Here is a 19348-nt window from a genome sequence, read left to right as displayed (position 1 = left end):
TCAGCCTTCCGAGTAGCCAGAACTACAAGCACGCGCTACCACGCTCGGCTAATTTTTGATTTATTGTAGAGATGAGGTCTTGCCAAGTTGCCCAGGCTGGTCTTGAACCCACGGGCTCAGGCAATACACTCGCCTCAGCCTCCCAAAATGCTGGGATTACAGGCTGAGCCATGGAGCCTAGCTGTGTCCTTTTTTATTTGTTTGATTTAGTAGCTCCATGACCTGATGTCTTGCTACTCTACTGACCCAGTCTCCTTTCTCTCTTCTCATTCTTTCTGCTTTTTGAGCTGTTCCTTGACCTGGTTAAACTTGCTCCCGCTTCAGGGACTTTGCATTTCTTCTTAGAATGTGCATCTCCTTATTGCATGACTTGCTCCCTCATGTCTTTGAGGTCTCTGCTCAATGCCATCTTGTCAACTACATTGCAAGCACATTCCTTCTCCCCACATGACCACATCACTTTATATATCTCTTGCTTGGCTTTTTCTCCACATCATTTATCACTTAATTGCAAGGTGGCTCACTTGGCTGAGGGAGTAAGCGAGTCTTAAAAATCCAGCCTTCCCGCTGTTCTCAAAGCTGTACTCCTGAGCAGGGGCCTGAGTCTGGCTGAAGTAGAGGCTTTTTCTGAACTCACACATTGTTGCTGCCTACTTCCTAAGCCAAGGATCCCCAAGCCCCAGGATACAGATCAGTAACAGTCTGTGGCCTGTTAGGAACCAGGCCACACAGCAGGAGGTGAGCAGTGAACAAGCAAGTGAAGCTTCATCTGTATTACAGTCACTTCCCATTGCTCGCATTACCACCTGAGCTCAGACTCCTGTCAGATCAACAGCAGCATTAGATTCTCAAAGAAGCATGAAGCCTATTGTGAACTGCTCATGTGAGGGATCCAGGTTGCATGATGACCTGAGGTATAGCTGAGGCAGTGATGCTGGTGGCTGCAAATACAGATTAGCAGTGAGGTTTGACTGCACATCCTCCCACCCCACCCCTGGTCTGTGGAAAAATTGTCTTCCACAAAACCAGTCCCTGATGCAAAAAAGGTTGGAGACTGCTGCCCTAAGCCATTATGCCTTTTTCTCTTTTTTTTTTTTTTGAGTCAGAGTCTCACTCTGTCACCCAGGCTGGAGTGCAGTGGTATTATCAGTAGCTCACAACAGCCTCAACCTCCTGGACTCAGGTGATCCTTCTGCCTCAGTTTCCTGAGTCGCTGGGACTACAAGAATGCAACACCACACCCAGCTAATTTTTAAAACATTTTTATGAGGTCTTGCTATGTTGCCCAGGCTGGTCTTGAGTGCCTGGGCTCAAGCAGTCCTCTCACCTTGGCCTCCCAAAGTGCTAAGATTACAGGGGTGAGTCACTGTGCCCAGCTCCCTATGTCTTTTTCTAATCTGCAGAGATACCATGTTGTTTACTAGCAGCTCTGTGTTTTGCTTCCCCTAGTAGAATATAAATTCGGTGAGAGCAAAATCCTTGCCTATTTGTTCACCTTTGCTTCCCTAATGCACAGAGCATTATCTGGAACACAGTAGGTACATTAAGTGCCCTACATATGAATGAGTTTTGTCCTGAGAGTGCTTTTGTAAGTCCAACAGTTAGCCTAGGTATTCAACTGACACAATTGGCTATACAGTACCAGCTACATCACTGCTGCTTTTATGCTAGCTTCCGGACATTCTGGGCTTGAAATAAAGATAATGTACTACTGTACTCTATGCAGTACTATAAAGTACACAAAAGCACAACTACTTGTAGAGGGTGCATGCATATGACAATGTATGCCAGATATGTGAACTAACTTAAGTGACTGGACATGTGAACACATGTTCACATCTTTGAAAGTTTGCAACTTGAAGATTTGTATGTAAGGAACTTGCTGTATTTAATGGATAGGGTTTTTTTGGTTTTTTTTGTTTTGAGTTGGAGTCTCAGTCTGCCGCCCAGACTGAAGTGCAGTGGCCACTCCCAGCCACCGCAGCCTCGACCTGCTGGGCTCCGGCGATCCTTCTGCCCCAGCCTTCCAAGTAGCTGGAACTACAGGCATGCGCTACCAAGCCCGGCTAATTTTTTGATTTATTGTAGAGATGAGGTTTCAAAACCACGGGCTCAGGCAATCCACTAACCTCAGCATCCCAAGGTGCGGGATTACAGGCTTTGTCACCGAGCCCGGCTAATGGATAGTTTTATCTGGGTGGATGAATATATGCATGGAGGGCACAAGAAACTTGCAGATAAATAGAAAGTGATAATATAGTGTGGTGAGAGTCATAAGATTGTGGACAGGATACTGTGGAAGCTCAGACTTCTTGAGAAGTCATAAAATGTTCCAAGAAAAAGTTTATTTGGATTTTTTTGTTCTTAATTTGTTTCACAGTTCCTGGGGTTGGAATAGTTTGGAGATAATCACATTTGATGTGGGGTTGAAAGAATCTAGAAGTACCCTCTACAAATGCTTCCTCTATGCAATTGCTGCAGTAGCAATGTTTGCCTCTTCTACCTCAAGATCAAGGGAGGGAATGTGAATGAACATACTGCAAAAGCAAAATCCTCCTAGATTAGTGGCATTCCATTCCACAGTTAGTGCGTAAACCTAAAAGCACATATACTACAACTAAAGCTTACATTTAGGCAACATGATTCAGATGGAAAGGGAAGAAAAAATATCACAGAGGTTCATAACTTTAAGGGTCTTCGAAGTTCCTTTAGTTTGATTTATAATTGTATAGATGAAGATAACATGCTTCTGGTCAGAGCTAAGTGAAGGCAGAATCTGAGTGTTGGCTTTAGGAATGAGAAATTCAGTGTCTGGTACTGTACTTCACAATGATCAGCAAAAGTAAATGTTGAGAAGGTACCTTTAATCTACTTAAAAAATAACCTCATAGCCATTTCCTTAAGTGACAAAACACTAAAACTTCAATTTGATGAAGACCATCTTAACAAGGGGTAAAGGAAATAAATGTTGGAGAACAGAAAACAGGTTACTCCTTTTCATCCCCAGGCTTGTTAAATACTGTTCAAAGTGGCACAAAAATCCATAGCTTACCCTTATAGAATCCTGGAACTGGAAGCTTTAGAAAGCAGGTAATACAAATAATTTCATTGTGTAGGCAAGAAATATGGGACCCATTGGCTGTGACTTGCCCCAGGCCATATAGGGTGATATCTTAAAACCAAGTCCATTGCTCTACCATTGTTTCATGCTGAGGGCTTTCTTAGGATAAACAATAAAAAGGGTGGGATTTTTTCAAAATTTTGGCTCAGGAGCTTAAGGGTATAGATTTTAACCTTGAGTTAACAGACCATCAGTCAGGTTTTACTTAAGAGCTATTTAAGCAAACTCATCTAACTCCTCCAACCTAACTCCAGAAAGGCATTCTTGGCAGTCTTGGATCGATGGCTATTTAACTTCCACCCTAGAGGAGAAAAGAACAAACACCAAATGTAAACACCATCTTTCAAGTTCTCAGCAAATATTTTCATCGTCTCTCTACCTAGTCTGCTCTTTTCCAAAACCAAGAGGGCCGTATTCACTCCAACTTGACTTGACATAGGCCTAGTCAAGTCAAGCCTAGGGTTCATGAAAACATTCTGTAACACAAGGTCAGCTAGTGCTATTTTTTCGGGTAGGTCCACAATTACCTCTGCATCTTGGATTTATTTCCACTGTGTGTATTTCAGGCCAGTGAATGGGGTATAACATAAGACTACATGGCTGAATAATTTAGGACTATGTGTCAAATGTGCCCTCGACCATTGAAAACATTCCATGAACTGCTAACCATGAACAACAGATCTAGCGGTCCACTTCGTTCACGACTCACTTCCTGCAATCTGCTTTCCCAACCTAGCTCTCATCTTACTGGGAGAAGTAACAGACGGTGCCAGCACTGTCAGCAGCTACATCTGAGCTTTTCCTCCGGAGTCCTGAGAACTAGAACTCTTGAGAAGGTGCAAGGTGGCCGAGAGCTGTCGCCGAATGCAGCCCGCGTACGTCGCGCTTTAAACAGATAGGGTCGTGAAGCCCGGCGCTTCCTTTCATCCTTCGACGGGATATCTCTTTTCTACCTGCGTCTTCACCTCCGAGAGGTTAAGGTCCTGTGAGATAAAATAACGGTGTCTTTAGCCGAACATACCCTTTCCGGCGCTGCAAAACCAAGTCTGCGAGCCAGGACGAGATCCCGAGCGTCACGCTCGCGGGGACCGGAAAACGGAAGACGCAACGGAGAGTGGCAATTGGCCGGCGAGCGTCTGGGTAGGGCTTGGGCCGGAAGTTCCTCGCGTCGCCATGGCTACAGGCACTCCCAGCGCGCCCGCAGTGTTCCGTTACCATGGCAACCTAATTGTCTCCCAGACCGGAACCCAGGCGGCGGACGCTGAAGGTGGACATCACAGACCTTCTAGCTCCCGCGAGGCACCGTCGTGGCGCCCGAACCGAGGTCGGCCGGGGCCAGGACGTTGACGCCACGCGAGGAAGCCGCCGAGCTGAGGAAGCCGGGAAAGCTAGTTCCGGGGCGTGGCTTCTAAGTTCTGGGACAGGTGTGCAGCCTGGGTCTCGCTGCAGCGTCGGCAATTGGGGGCAACGTCCGCAAGGATCGGGGGTGCGGCGGAAACTCCGGTAGAAGCTCGGCCCGTGGCGTCAGGGTTGTGAAATCGTGGCAGAAGAACCGCAGAAAGGGAGGAAGCGATTTGTACTTGAGAGAGGGGCCGAAGTTTGATGTTCAAGGCCATGTTGGAACTTCATAGGATCAGGCTTTGGGAGCTTGAGAGATAACGTCTCCTCGCTCTTGTACATCGATTTGAAAGTAGAGATTAGAGAGACGAGTGAATCTTCCCTTCTGATTTTCAGAGTGGATGCTCTGGAGCCTGGGTCAGAGAAAGCTACTCAGGGCTCATTGGGGAGGAGTGACATTCTGTAGGGTGAAGTGAAGAGCGACTTAGTGGGTGTTTTATGTTCAAAAAGTACAAGTGGGACCCAAGAAAAACCAGTTATATTTTGGAGGGCAGGCCCCTTGTAGAACAGGCTTCCCCAATAGGTGTTCTAGGAACCCCTCAGCATCAGTGCACAGCTAGCGTTATAGTGAGAGGCTACGTTTGGCTGCAGTGAATTTTTATTTATTTTTATGTTTTGGTGAATCAACGCGTTTACCCATTTCATGATAGGGGATTTACACGAACAACCTGCTCCCACTGCGCTGAGTGTTCAGTGTTTTTTGACCAAAAAGCGGCATGACCCCGGTGCCCCACCCTCTCTATTCACCTGATCTCCCCACAGCGATCCCCCTTGTCCAAGAAAAAAGTCCTCAAAGGGCAGAAACACTAAAAGGCATCAAAACTGGCAAGTTGAAAAACTGTTTTGAGCAGTGGAAAAAGCATCTTGATAGGTATATTGCAAATGAAGAGTACTTTGTTTAAATATGTAAGAATGAATACGTAGTTTTTTTTGTTGTTTTTTTTTTTTTCTTCTCTCTGTATACCATATCTTTGTATAGAGGAGAATACGTAGTTTTTTATAAATTCCAGTTGGGGGGGTTCCCTCCTAGTAACTATGCTTTTGATTTGGATTTGATTTAAACAGTAGGGATAGCCTTGAGAGTTTGATTCCACAAATACTTAATTATAAATCGCATTTGTCATCATGAGTTTCAGCTATTTTTTCCCATCAGCTGATAGCAGCAGACTAGGGACTTTAAGCTCTCTTACTAGAATCTCCTATTAAAGAAAGAAATGGCCTCAGGGAAAAGAATTAACAATACACTGGCTGTACTTCATTTGTTGGAGTGGGTTGTTTTGCCCGAAACCATCTGGCCCTCAGGCCTACAAGAACAGTATCTGAGTTAAGGTGACCATAGTTTTTGATGATCCAGGAGCCTAAACGTACTAGCTTTGAGAAGTAAAAAAGGCCAGGAATTTTTGGAGAAATAATGTGGAATCAAAATTAGGGCAAAGAAGTTTAACTTAGACATTTAATTTGGAAGATGTCTTTAATTTCAGCTTTCCAGGGATCTCCAGACATGAGTGAGCATTGTCTTTTAGTGTATTTAGGATGGATTATATATTTAAGCAGTTTCAGTTTAATGTAAATAGCATCCCAGGGAGGGAAAATAGAACAGATTCCTAAACCTTTTCTCCCAAGGCTGACCTCACATGATTCTTAGTAGGAAGAAGATGCAAGTTGGCCCCATTCGTATCCCAACTGTTAGCAATGACCCTGACTGGGACTTCTGCTTCCATCTGTAAGTATCACAAAACTCTGGCATCACACTCACCCACTGGCCTGAAACACTAGTATCTCCTGCTTAAGGCAAGCCTGGGGGGGATTTTTTGCTGGTTCTTTGGAAGGTGTCGTTATTGCTACTTCAGTGAAAGACTTCTAGCAGAGGTGACATCTGAATTGCATCTTGAAAGAGTATATGGAATCCAGGCAGAGAAGAAGCAAGTTGTTCACCTGTCTTCTGATTATGTTACATCGCCAACCTTCCCAGGCTTTTCCTTCTAGTCGGGTTGTTTGCTGAAAGCATGATTGTCTGTGGGCAGAAGGTGATCTGGCCTGTGCCTGCACCTGAAGAAATGTTGCTCTCCTTTCTACACATGTGATTTGCCCACATGCCTCTTGATAGGATAGTTAGAACTCTGGATGGATATTAGCATGTCATTTTTCAAACCTGGTGTAAAAGATCCATTAACATTTATTTTCTTTTTGTGTTTTTCTGGATTTTTAAAATTTAAACATTGACTATTCACTACTTAAGTATTAGTGGAAAAGAAAGCTAAATTTTATTTTAAAACTATGCAGTGGCTGAACTTTTAGAAGCCATTGTAAGTACAAGATAATTCTTTTGGGAGACTTATTTATAATTAATTTAAAACTATTACTGTCACTTTTAAGAGCTCAATTTTGGAGTGCTTTATTAATTTTTCTGGTGATATTAGGATATAGTTATCTCTTCTGTTGCATAGGATTAACTCTTGATTTTATCTTTATTATTCCATTTACCCTTTCACAATTATATTCAGCATTGAAATCAGAGATCATCTACATGGTGAGTGTGTGTATGTGAAAAATAAATTTTCAACTCACTTAACTCTTTCTCACCATGTTTATTTCTAATACAATGGAAAAATGAATTTCTTTTCTGCATCTGCACTTGACCCAATATGGTTTTTACTCCCTCTGGTGGGACCCACATCCTCTTTAGTTAGTTGACCACTACATGTTAAAGCTTTTAAGATATGTGAAAGAAGACATGCAAAGTCTAGCCTCAAAATGTTGGTTTCCTTTCCCTTATTTCACTATCCTATTCTCATTTTCTTTGCTCATTTGGATCTGAATTATAGAACACGAAGGGTCTCTCATATCTTCCAATTCAACAGCCTCATTTTGTAAATAAAAAAACCACATCATGGAGCCAATGATAATAGTATTAGCTAACATTAAAGCAGCATTACTAAATGCCAGGCACTGTACTGAGTTATGAGAATTATCTCACTTAACCTCATCAGGTAGGTATTCATATTTCTCATTTGACAGAAAAGTAAATTAATAACTTGCTTAGAGTCATGTGGTTGGTAAGTGGCAGAGCTGCAATTCCAAATCTGCTAAATTTGAACTACCACATCGCTGTCTTAATGTTGGGCTTTAAGGGTAACAAGCATTTACCACCTAGCTGTATTACTTCTAGTTTGTTTTAGAATGCATATCCCTATCCCCTAGTTAGAAGAGCTGTACCCTTCAATTTTACCTTGTTTAAGATAGGTAAAGGTCAAATCATGAATCAATGCCTGTCTTATACCCACAGGTCACAGCAAACCAAAATCCCAGCACACCAGCAAACAGATGAGTTGTATCCTGCTGGTGGTTCTGGAGAGAGTGAAGAAGAAACTAAAACCAAGGAAGAGGAGAAGGCCGTAGATTATATGTCTCATCCTAAAGAGAAGTTAGCTCAATCCCAGAAGAAAGTAGCTCAGCTGGTTAAGGAAAAAATGGTAAAACAAAAAACTCACTAGATTTTATTTCCATTTAAAAATATGTTTATGATTTGAGAAGCTTTGCCTTAAATATGGATTGAAGCATATGAAATCAAGAAAGGTGTGGGAGAAAACAAAGCAGAGCATACTCAGGTAGCCAGGCTGCCTTCTGGTGCCATGCATGGTTTAGTCTGCTCCTCGGAGTATTTCCAAATCTCCTAGCTTTGAACTAAAAATTATTGTTTGGTTCTTCCTGTTGCTGTTTGATTACCTTTAACTTAAAATTTTTAAAAAAATTATTCTAGAAGGTTTCAGGATGATATCTCTTTGGTAACAAAAGGCCAGGTTAGTGAGGCCAGGTTAGTGATATCTCCTCTTTGGTAACAAATGACCAGGTTTGTGAGGCTGGGAACAAGGGTAGCCAGGCAGGTCTAAGCTCAGACCTGGAAAGGATATGGGTGAGATGCTTCTGGTTCCAGTGGAACCAGAAGCAAACCAAAGGGACAGAAACAGGAGGTAGCAGCAGCGGTCAGAGTCCAAGTATGCATCTCTAAGAGCAAGTTAAGGACTTGAGAACCAGAATCTCAGAGCAAGTGTGTAAGCAAGAGTGTTCAAAATTCAGGAATCTGAGACAGCAAGACATTAAGTCTCATTATTAGAACACAAGCACCAGCCTGCTTCCAGAGCATGTTTTATCGACAGAAGACTTTGTACCCTGACTTCCTGGCTACTCCTGGTCAAGGATTAGCATTTTTCTATCATCTGCTGCTGTGGTGCCTCTCTGGATAGATATTTGTAAATTTATCTCTGTAAATTACTCAGAGAACTTGCAAAGGACACTTATCCTGGCCTGGACCCATTAGTGTTTTTACAAATTCAGGCCAGAAGGATCATTTCTAAAAAACTGACAAGTATCTGCTGTGGAATGCAAGTGGGGGCTTTTAAGGCTTGAAAATTCCTTGGCCAAATTGGATGATGACAATGATTTGAATCTAACCAAATCCCAAACTCACCAAATTGTACACAATAAATATGTACAGTTCTTTGTATATCAGTTATGCCTTAGTATGACTGTTAAATAGAAAATAAATCTTACCTAACCCAGTACTCCCTTAGGGGCAGAGGAATGCCACCATCATCAGTAGCAGTTCTGGGGTAACCTCTAGAGCCCGTAATAGTTGTCTCAGTTTCTCCAGGGCAAGGAGTTTGGGGATGAATAATAGAATGTCGAAAGCCATGACAGAACTCAAAGCTTTGGACCCACTCTGGTGATTTCTTCTTGTTATTATTCTTCTTCCTCAAAATACAACTTAGTATTTTCTGTGGATAGCCCATGGTGAACTCTCAGAAGTGCTGACTGAATGGATGCTTTGAAAGCATCAGGTGACATGCCCTTCTACCATTGCTTGCACCTGTATATTTGAGTAGAGAACAGGTAAAGCATCAAGGTGGGCAGGAGATAGAGGTCATGAGGGAGAGCAGTCCTTGGACTCACCTAAGGTACTACTTTACCTGTACATTACTCTTTAAATACATTTAACAACTTTAGATCTAAGTTGTGACACTAATTTTTTTTCCTTACAATAGCTTTACGAGGCAGATGGTTGAGGTTTCTAAAGCTGAGATAGCGTGACCTTCCTCAAATCCATAAACAAACATTAGAACTAGGGCTGAAATGTCAGACTTTTGATTCCTTGAAGTGCTATTTTCACTTCATCAGGAAGTAAATGCCTGACATCAACTGGTGCAGCCAATAATGACTGTGTTTGTAAAGACACTGAAATATATGACTTAAGATATAATTCTTTAAGTTCTTAGAGAGCTCTTACCTATCAGTTCTATAGGGGCAGTGGGACCCTTTCCCTTACCTCAACCTTCTCCCTGCTAACAGAGTGATGATTGAATCAGCAGATATTGATTGTGTACCTCCTGTGTGCACTGAGTGTACAACAGTGAACAGGAGGAATAAATTTCTGTCCTCGGAAGACTCATCTTCTATTTAGGGAGATAGATAATAAATAAACAAAAATAATAACTAATGCAATATTAGATAGAGCCAAGTGCCATGAAGAACAAAATAAAATAGGTAATGGGATAGTGAGCAGTTAAGTGAGAGGCAATTTTAGATAAGATGGCTAAGAAAGACTGATCTGAGGTAAACAAAGTGAAAATGAAATGAGAGAGTGACATGGAGGAGTATCCCAAGCAGAGAGATCAACAGGTACCCAGCTATGCATTGGGAGTCAGTTGGCCACATTCAGGAATAGCAGGTCACTGCGAATCTAGCAGAGGGAGTAAGAAGAGAAAGAGAGAGTGGTAGAGGATGGTAGTGAGAGAAGCTGGTAAAGAAAGGGCAAGAATATATTCTGCCTCTCTGATGTGAACTGTATTCCTTGGTAACCAAAGAGCAGATGAGGGGAAATTTCTCTTTATAGAATTATTCCAACTAACACTTGAAACAGAATTGATAAACTTAGGAAGATATCAGCATTTTATTATCTTTTATGAATTAGTCCATGTAGTCAGAAAAAGATATGGCTAATGTCAGAAAAAGATATGGCCAGATAGTAAATATCTTCTGATAGACGAATGCACCACTACGTATGAAGTAGTTTTGTATTAAAAAAAGAAATCAAAACTAAAATTAACCAAATTTCTAAGTTCAACTATTAATATAAAGATAGAACAGATAGTGGAGGGACACACTGAATGACACCATGAGGATGCAGTCAACAAAATCCATGTCTGTGAGAAATACTAACCAAGTGACCCAGCTTCTTCTTCAAATAATTTACAAGAAAAAGAATGAGAGGCTGGGCTTGGTGGCTCAGCCTGTAATCCCAGCACTTTGGGAGGCCAAGGCTGGTGGATTGCCTGAGCCCACATGTTTGAGACCAGCCCTGGTCTCAACAATTTGTCTCTACAATAAGTCAACTTGTCTCTACAATAAATCAACAACAACAACAAAAATTAGCCAGGCGTGGTAGCACTTGCCAGTAGTTCCAGCCACTTGGAAGGCTGAAGTGGAAGAATCTCCAGAGCCCAGCAGGTTGACTTTGGGATAGCCATGAGTATGCCATTGCACACCAGCCTGGATGACAGGGTGAGACTCCACCTCAAAAAAAAAAAGAGAGAGAGAGATGGAGGGGGAACCTGCAGGTGAAAAGAGACTCAAGGGACTGATCTTAGTGTGTGGATAGTCAAACAACCTGTAACCAAATTAGATTTATGGGACAGTAGATTTATGAGACTAGATATTTGATTTTAAGGAATTATTATTAATATTTTGATGAGACAATGACTTCGTGGTTACGTTTCTAAAACCACATCTTTTAGAGATACTTATGAAATGTTTATAAAGAAAACAATAGGATGTCTTTGATTTGCTTCAAAATAATAGAAGGTGAGGGCAGGTGGATGAGGAGTACAGATATGAAACAAGATTGACCATGAGTAGATAACTGATAAAATGCAGTGATTCATTTTACATGTCTGTCTTCATATACCATTAAAATAAAAAACTTAGATTCAGAATTAAAGTTTTTCATGATAAAAGATTAAAAGAAGTCACTATGGCTATTATGTAGGGGGTAGACTGTGGGGACCAGCATGGAAGCAGTTGGAAGGGGCTGCTGTGGTCAGCCAGGTAAAAGGTGAAGGTGTCTTGGACCAGTTACTTATAGCAGAAATGAACAGAAAAGCTTGGTTTTAGGATTTAGTAGTAAGGTGGATGCAGCCAAACCTAATGAACTGGACATGGAATGGGAAGGAAAGCAAAGAGAAAAAAGATGACAGGTGAATTCAGTCTTGAATTTCAGTGCTAAGTCTATGGGCTAGAGATTTTCCTCCTTTCCAAAAGCATAATAACTTGTTTGTTTTCTACAGAATATCCAAGCAAACAAGGAGCTGATTCGTTGTGTCATCCTTTCTCGGATTATTTTTGGGGAACATCACTGGAAATGTGCACAGGCTTTGGCCAGCTTAGCTTATGGCTACCTGACACTGAGAGGTATTTTATTTCCCCAGTCTGTGAAAGCTGAACTGAGCCCACACAACTTTGGTGAGGGTGGACATGCCTGGGAGGGCCCCTTCCTGTCCCTAACTCACACCTCATCAGGAGGGAAAGTCCTTGGATGAGGCAGGCAGTGTGGTGTTTTAATAATACAAATAATGATAGTGATGAGAGTTATTAAGTATTTAACATGTGCCAAGCCTCATATATCCCTTGGAGGGAGATACTATTACTAATCTCAGTTTATGGGTGAAGACTCTGATGCATTGTAGGCAAAGGATAATCTCAGAGGTTCTAGCCACAGGTCAATAGGGGAAGGATAAGCAGAGGTGTATACTCAACATCAGAAATGTAGACCTAGTCTTGCTTTCCAATGACAGAATCCAAGTTCCTGGATGATGGCTTAGCAAAAGGTGAGGCCTTCATCCTAGCAAAACGGTGCTTTGGAAGGTACATTAAATGAATAAGATAGGAATCTGTTTGCTAAAACTGGAACCCAAGTGAAAGTTCCATGAGGTTAGAGATTTTGTAGTAGAGTCTCAATAATTATTTGTTGATAGACTGAGGTAAGAGTACATTTCTAAAACTAGGGATGTAGCCAGCTTAAGGCCTTCTGTTCTTTGACCAGCTATGCTCCTCTGTGTGAACTTCATACACTTCTGCCATAGAACTTATTGTACTGTACTCATATGTGCTTTAAGTGCTTCTGCCTCTGAAATAGAAGCTCCCTAAAGGCAAGGACTAGATCTCATTTGATCTAGCCCAGTCTCTTATACATAACATTGGATCAGCATGTTACTGCTAGGTAGGACTGAGCTGCTGGCCTAGAGCTTGTTCCAGTACCTCTGGGACATCAGTCTAAAGAGGGCCTAATTTATAATACAGATTAAGTGTCTTGAGGGCTTAAATGGTTTGAAGGCGACAGGGTGAGGGAACCAATACTCTAAGGCTATAATGAGGCTAGTATAAGAAATCTGAACTTTTGAAAAAGTTCAAATGAATTCACCTATCAGTTATTAATCTCAGAACATGTCTTCCTCCTTAGGGCTCCATAGACCCTTTTATGCTCATCTGTTTTTTATGTAACTTTAGATTTATTCATTGATGTGCCAAGATCATGAGTGGTTGCCATTGCAGCATCAGGACAGTGATGTTGTGAATCACAGTGAGGTCACAGTAAAGCCCTTTGGGCTTCCAGAGCATGTCGTGTTCTGAAAGATGGCTGCTATGGCTAAGGAGAAGAGAGTGTCCTCATTTATTGGCAGAGCAGACAGCCACCTCTATGAGAATTGAGGATTACCAGAAAGGATCTTCCCTTAATGGGGTTCCAGCCTTCCTTTTTTGAAATCTCTGTATTCCAGTAAGATTGATTTTCTCAAAAATTTACTGGCTTCATGATAAGAGTCAAATTTAGGGATTTGCTACTTCAACACTATTTATAAAGTTCCTGTTATAAGCCTGGTGACACTATGTTAGATGCTGAGGATACATAAATGAATAGTAGTGGTCTCAGTGCTCTGGGAGCAGACACAGTGGTAGAAACAAAGTTGGAGGAACACAAATGAGGCAGTTCAGTGGTTCTGCCACTGAGGAAGGTCAAGGAAGGCTACAGAAAGGAGATATCTGTCCTGTCTTTGAAGGAGTATAGGTTTAGTAGATTTTAAGGGGAGAGGTAGAGAGTACAAGATTGGTTCTTTACATCTGTTTAAGGCATGGGAGGTAAGAGGAGGGCATGAAACTCCTTACGCAGAATATTCTAGGTTCTCTTTAAACCCAAGGTGTTAGGGTAGAACAGAAGGCATCCTAGGACAAACAGGCCATGCTTGAAAATAACACTGGAAAGGTAATTTGGGCCCAAATATCAGAGAGGGAGATTTTTCTGAACCTAGGCCAGATGCTGCCCCCCTGGCTTGCATACTTCTGATATGCCTCAAACTTTGGTTTTACTTTTCTAATTAGATTCCAGGTTTGAGTCATGATAAACAGGTCACATCACAAAAGATGATGATAACATCCTTTTCTTCCTAATTCACAGTTTTTCCCACTGCATGAATAGAGAGCTAAATTGGGGCTAATAGGTTGGAGAGGAAACAAGTTTTCTGCAAAGGAGAGTTTTTTGTTTACTTGTTTTTCCTAGATGGGAAAAACAGCTTCCTGGTTAGATGTAGTGCCCACATGGTATAACAGTGCCTATACTCGAACCCAGATTTTTCGACACTCAGCCCACAGTTTTTGTAGACTATGAACATGACTTTTCCTTGAGAACAGCCAAGTGTCTCTTATTTCAGTTATAGTCCTTACCAGTTTCTTCACTTAATTTTTTTAGTGTCTAGTCCACGGAATTTAAAAAAGAGTGTAAGCCTTTGAAAAAATACAAGCCTTCAAGAGAGAATGAAGTGCTTGCTGAACTTCACTTAGTTTTGTTGTCATTAATTCTGTAACTGCTTCAAAGTGGACAGAATATATGAGCTGGCCTTCCATGTAGGTGACATATGTGCATCGTGTGTGTTCATGCCTTGTTGCACATGTGCATGTTTTATAGCCACAGTTTTCCTCATTTCCCTCTGAGCCTTTTCCAGTATTGGGATGTGGAGGTCAAGCCAAAAGGCTGACTTCTTTCAATAAGCAGTTCTTCAGCCAGTATTTAGTGAGAAACTTGTGTATGTGAAAGACTGTGAAGAGCACTTGGGAAATATGCTGTACAGAAGCCCTCAAAGATCTTACAACCTCTTGTGGAAGGTGAGCTACCTGGAGACATAACTGTGATAGAAAACACTGTAAGTCAAAGGCCATGTAATTGATTTAAATAACGGGCTTTGGGAAGGTGGGTTGAAATCCTTTCTGGCTGAAACAGTAAGTGATAGATTCAGGGGGAGGTGGCATTCCAGAAGGCCTGTAAAAAAAAAGGAGTAGGGTTTGGGTAGGTAGAAGAAGGGGCGGGTATTTCTGATGAAGACAAAGGCATGGACAAAGGCATGAGGAAGGAATGTGCGATACCTTTTGAGACAGCAGTAAGCAGCCCTGTCTGGCTAAGGGTAGGCCTGGTAAGATGAACCTGGAATGGAGCATACATTGGGTAGGTCATGGTGTGGTTTTAACTTTTTATTGTTGTTGGAATTGAGGTCTCACTCTGTTACCCAGAGTGCAGTAGCACGATCATGCCTCACCTCAGCCTTGACCTCCTGGGCTCAGGTGATCTTTCAGCCTCCCAAGTAACTGGGACTATAGGCGTGTCCCACCACACCCAGCTAATTTTTTAAATTTTTGTAGAGATGAGGTCTTGCTATGTTGCCTCGGCTGGTCTCGAGCTTCTGGGCTCAAGCAGTCTTCCCACCTTAGCTTCCCAAAGTACTGGGATTATAGGCGTGAGCCATCATACACTCAGCCCATAATGTGGTTTTAAATACAGGCTAAGGAATTTGTAATTTATTTGGAAGATGAGGAACACTACTGGATATTTTCCTGCAGGAAGATGAAAACATTAATGTGTCCTTTGGGCAGGGTTTATCTAGCAATGATGGAATGGAAGCTATCTCAGCCATCTAGGTCTAAAACTAGGCTAATGACAGAGGAAATGGGTAAGAAGGTAAGGATTCAAGAGTTTATGAAGGACAGATGCATTTATTTTTAAACCAGAAATTCCACTTCTGGGAGTCTTTCCTAAATACACACTTACAACTTATGGATAAGATATTATTTGCAGCATTGTTTATGATAGTAGAAGATTGAAAACAAACAAGTATCCATCAATAGGGAACCAGTGCATACACACAGTGGGATATATGCAGCATTAAAAAAGAGCACGAGGGCCCAGGCTTGGTGGCTTAGCCTGCAATTCCAGCACTTTGGGAGGCTGAGGCTAGTGGATTGCCTGAGCCCACGGGTTCGAGATCAGCCTGGCAAGACCTCATCTCTATAATAAATCAAAATTAGCCAGGTGTGGTAGTGTGTGCCTGTAGTTTTGGCTACTTGAAGGCTGAGGCAGAAGGATCACTGGAGCCCAGCAGGTTGCCGCTGGGGTGGCCATGAGTGTGCCACTGCACTCCAGCCTGGGCAGTAGAGTGAGACTCCAACTCAAAAAATAAAAATGAAAAAGAGCATGAGGAATTATTCATGATAGCAAAAACATGGAACCAACCCTGCTACCCATCAAAACTGGACTGGATTTTTAAAATGGAATATTATGCAGCCATAAAGAAGGACAAGCATATGGCCTTTGCAGCAAGTTGAATAGATTTAGAGTCTATGATACTCAATAATCTATTACAGATACAAAGAACTTTGTGCCACATGTTCTCACTCATAGGCAGCCACTCAACATTTACCACAGTACTCTAAGAAAGGGGTAGGCAGTCGCGGGACACTGCCAGGGGAGAGGGGAACATATAACATCAGTAAGGGTACTTGATCTCAAACCAGGCAAAGGGAGGCCCAAACTTTACCTGTACAATGACCACTTGTATACCTAATCCTGAATTGTACCCCACATTTTTTAAATTAAAGAGCATGAGGAAGCTTTATATACTACTAGGGAAAGATCCCCTGGGTATACCTTTAGGGAAAAGAAAATATACAATGTAGTACAGTGTTTATAATATGCCTCTTTTTGTGTGAGAAAGAGGGGAAGAGAAATGAGAATGTATGCAAGATGACCATGAAGTTTCAGGCCCCTGAAAGTGCCATTTTCAGAGATAATTAGGTTATGAAAGGAAGTGAACTGGGAGAGGAACGCTGGATCCAGTTTTTGATATGTTGATTTTGAATTGCAATAGCGAAATACACTACAAGTTTAGCATCTCTAATCTAAAAATCTGAAATATTCCAAAATACACTGACATGATACTTAAATACTCATTGGAACGTTTTAGATTTTGGACTTTCAGATTAGGGATGCTCAATTGGTTAACTTCAAAAATTCCAAAATCTGAAGAAAAAAAAATTGAAATCTGAAACCCTTCTGGTCTCAAGCATTTTGTATAAGAAACAACTCAGCCTGAACACATTCTTACTTTATGGTGGAAATCTGACCAGAACTTGGGAGGAATGAAGGAAAATTATACACATGGAGAAATATTTGAGACCAGAACTAGATAGGGAAAATGGTAAATTATAAACATGGAGGCCAAAGTTGAAGTAACAGGAGTTGATAAAACTTTTTAGAGAAGCCGGGCTCGGTGGCTCAGCCTATAATCCCGCGCCTTTGGGAGGCTGAGGTGAGTGAATTGCCTGAGCCCGCGGGTTCGAGACCCGCCTGGGCAGCAAGACCTCATCTCTACAATAAACCAAAATGAGCTGGACATGGTAGCGCACGCCTGTAATTCCAGCTACTTGGAAGGCTGAGGCGGAAGGATCGCCGGAGCCCAGCAGGTCGAGGCTGCGGTGGCCAGGAGCGGCCACTGTACTCCAGTCTGGGCGACAGAGTGAGACTCCAACTCAAAAAAAAAAAACTTTTTAGAGAGAAAGAGTAAAGAAGAGGAAGAAACTAAAAGGCTTGAGAAATGGACACATTAATGGAAGGGAACTAAGGAATCAGAGAAGGTTTATAAAGGAGAACCACATTGGTGCACTACCTTGGGAGTCAAACAAGTGAGGGTATCTGATGCTGCAGTGAAGTGGGGACTGAGAAACTTCAGTTGATTTATTTGTTAGGAGGGCTCTTAGGAGCCCTCAGGAGAACAGTTTTCCCGTGGCAGTCGGAGGAGAAGCCAGATCCTAGGGATGAGAGAAATGAACAGGGACCAGTAGACTTGACTATATATTCTACATACTGCATGTTGAAAGGAATGAGGGCACATAGGATGGATAGCTAGAGAAAGTCAAGTGAAATGATTTTATAAGAGAAGGAGATACAGCATGATTTTAAGCAGAGGAAGGAGCCAGTTAGAAGAGAGAGTTTGATGGTTTTAAAAAATGGAGTACTTGATGGAATGGGGTTCATAAGAGAAGGTGAGGCCTTTGTAAACTAGAATGTGTAAAAAGGCTGTTGGCTGGTGAAATCTGGAAGGATGCTAGAAGCGGAACTCTATTGCTGACTACCCTGGTGATAATCCTAAGGAACCTAGTGACACGCAGCAGAGAAAGGGCAGGCGGGGAACGCCTGGGCGGTCTGGCAGATGGTGGTGAGCTGTTTTCAAGTGTTGAGGAAGGAGAGTACAGTAACATGGACAAGCAGTTTCTTGAAATTTTGCATAGTACTAATGAAATAAATTAGCCAGCATGTTATTACTGGGAAACTTCCAGGGGCTCCATTTCAAGTATTGCAAAATCCAGAAAAAAAAAGCATAAGTCATGAACCCTGCCTTTTCTGTCTAGTTAGTTAACACAACAGCAAAGAAAAAAACTGGTACAGAAACAAAAAGGATGATTAAAACCAGGTAATCTGACCCACCGGGTATTTCTAATACCTACCTGATGTGAATTTGCTTTTGAAAATGCAGTCTTTTTGCAAAGATTCTATTATCAGAAGTGAAAGGGTCCACTGAGGGTGTGGGTGCTGATGCTGTGGGAATAATGCAAGATTGCAACAAGGAAGAAAGTAGAAAGAAGTAAAGTTTATTATTCAGCTGTCACAGATTGGAAAGGGGGCAGACACTCAGAGGCAAGTGTGGCATCTAAGGGCCAAGTAGAGGGTATATTTAAGGGCCTTTGAGGTAAGAGGTTTAGGCCCCAGGAATGTCCAGGGCTGCTGCTGGTCTTTGATGCTGATTGTAGCCACATGAGTCTTAGATCTTGATTTTGCCAGATATTAGCATCTCATGCCCTCAGGTGTTGGGCTAGATGGAAGGAGACAAAGGGGAGGAGGCTTTCCTGCAAGAGACTTGTCAGATGTTTGCAATCCACAAACTTCTTGACCAAAAGGTGGTCTTATTATCATTTTTATGGCTTTGACCAGCTAAGGGTTGATCTTTGATCTTCTGCCTTGACAAGGAACCTGAACAATTTCCTAGAGATTGTTATGCTAAACCATGAATTGAAAGGTTGGGCTGTTGGACTTTCCTGGTCCTGCATCTGAACTGATGGAGATTTGTGGAGGGCTTGGGGTAGGCTGCCAGCTCAGCCTGCAGTGAAATGTCTGAATGCTTCCTAAAACCTGCCTATTGGAAATTTGTCTATCTATGTCTAACTTGTGTTAGATTCAAAGTGTGTCAGGGGTAAAGTCTAAGCAAAAATGGTTATGCTGAGGCAAAAAGACTATGCTAAACTAAGTTTATTCTAGGTTTCCATAGGTTCCTCCTTTCAAGAATTATGAAAAATGTCCAAATAAGAAAATTAAAATAATTACTCAATAAGAGTAAGAGACCCGCCGGGCTCGGTGGCTCAGCCTGTAATCCCGCGCCTTTGGGAGGCTGAGGTGAGTGGATT

General features: G+C 42.0%; 1 protein-coding gene and 1 long non-coding RNA gene across 2 annotated transcripts in view; one reads left to right on the top strand and one right to left on the bottom strand.

The window, feature by feature from the left end:
• Window positions 1-2847: 2847 nt before the first annotated feature.
• LOC103262625 lies at window positions 2848-4139 on the bottom strand. The gene is made up of 2 exons (XR_504447.1): window positions 3789-4139; window positions 2848-3422 (listed from the first exon to the last, which is right to left on the bottom strand). It is a non-coding gene; the product is annotated as an uncharacterized LOC103262625 (long non-coding RNA).
• Window positions 4140-4414: 275 nt separating this feature from the next.
• The window catches only part of TTC23L (tetratricopeptide repeat domain 23 like), a 39567-nt gene continuing 24633 nt past the window's right edge, over window positions 4415-19348 (top strand). The window contains exons 1-4 of the mRNA XM_008060260.2: window positions 4415-4445; window positions 6168-6242; window positions 7806-7992; window positions 11860-11983. Coding sequence (XP_008058451.1) covers window positions 6175-6242; window positions 7806-7992; window positions 11860-11983 — 379 coding nt within the window. The 5' untranslated portion in view covers window positions 4415-4445; window positions 6168-6174. The remainder of the gene's footprint in view (window positions 4446-6167; window positions 6243-7805; window positions 7993-11859; window positions 11984-19348) is intronic.

The sequence above is a fragment of the Carlito syrichta genome, unplaced genomic scaffold (genome assembly GCF_000164805.1).
Source record: "Carlito syrichta isolate Samal-C Ts95f unplaced genomic scaffold, Tarsius_syrichta-2.0.1 Scaffold304573, whole genome shotgun sequence".
In the NCBI taxonomy this organism is placed as follows: domain Eukaryota; kingdom Metazoa; phylum Chordata; class Mammalia; order Primates; family Tarsiidae; genus Carlito; species Carlito syrichta.
This window is presented reverse-complemented; position numbering and strand designations above follow the sequence as displayed.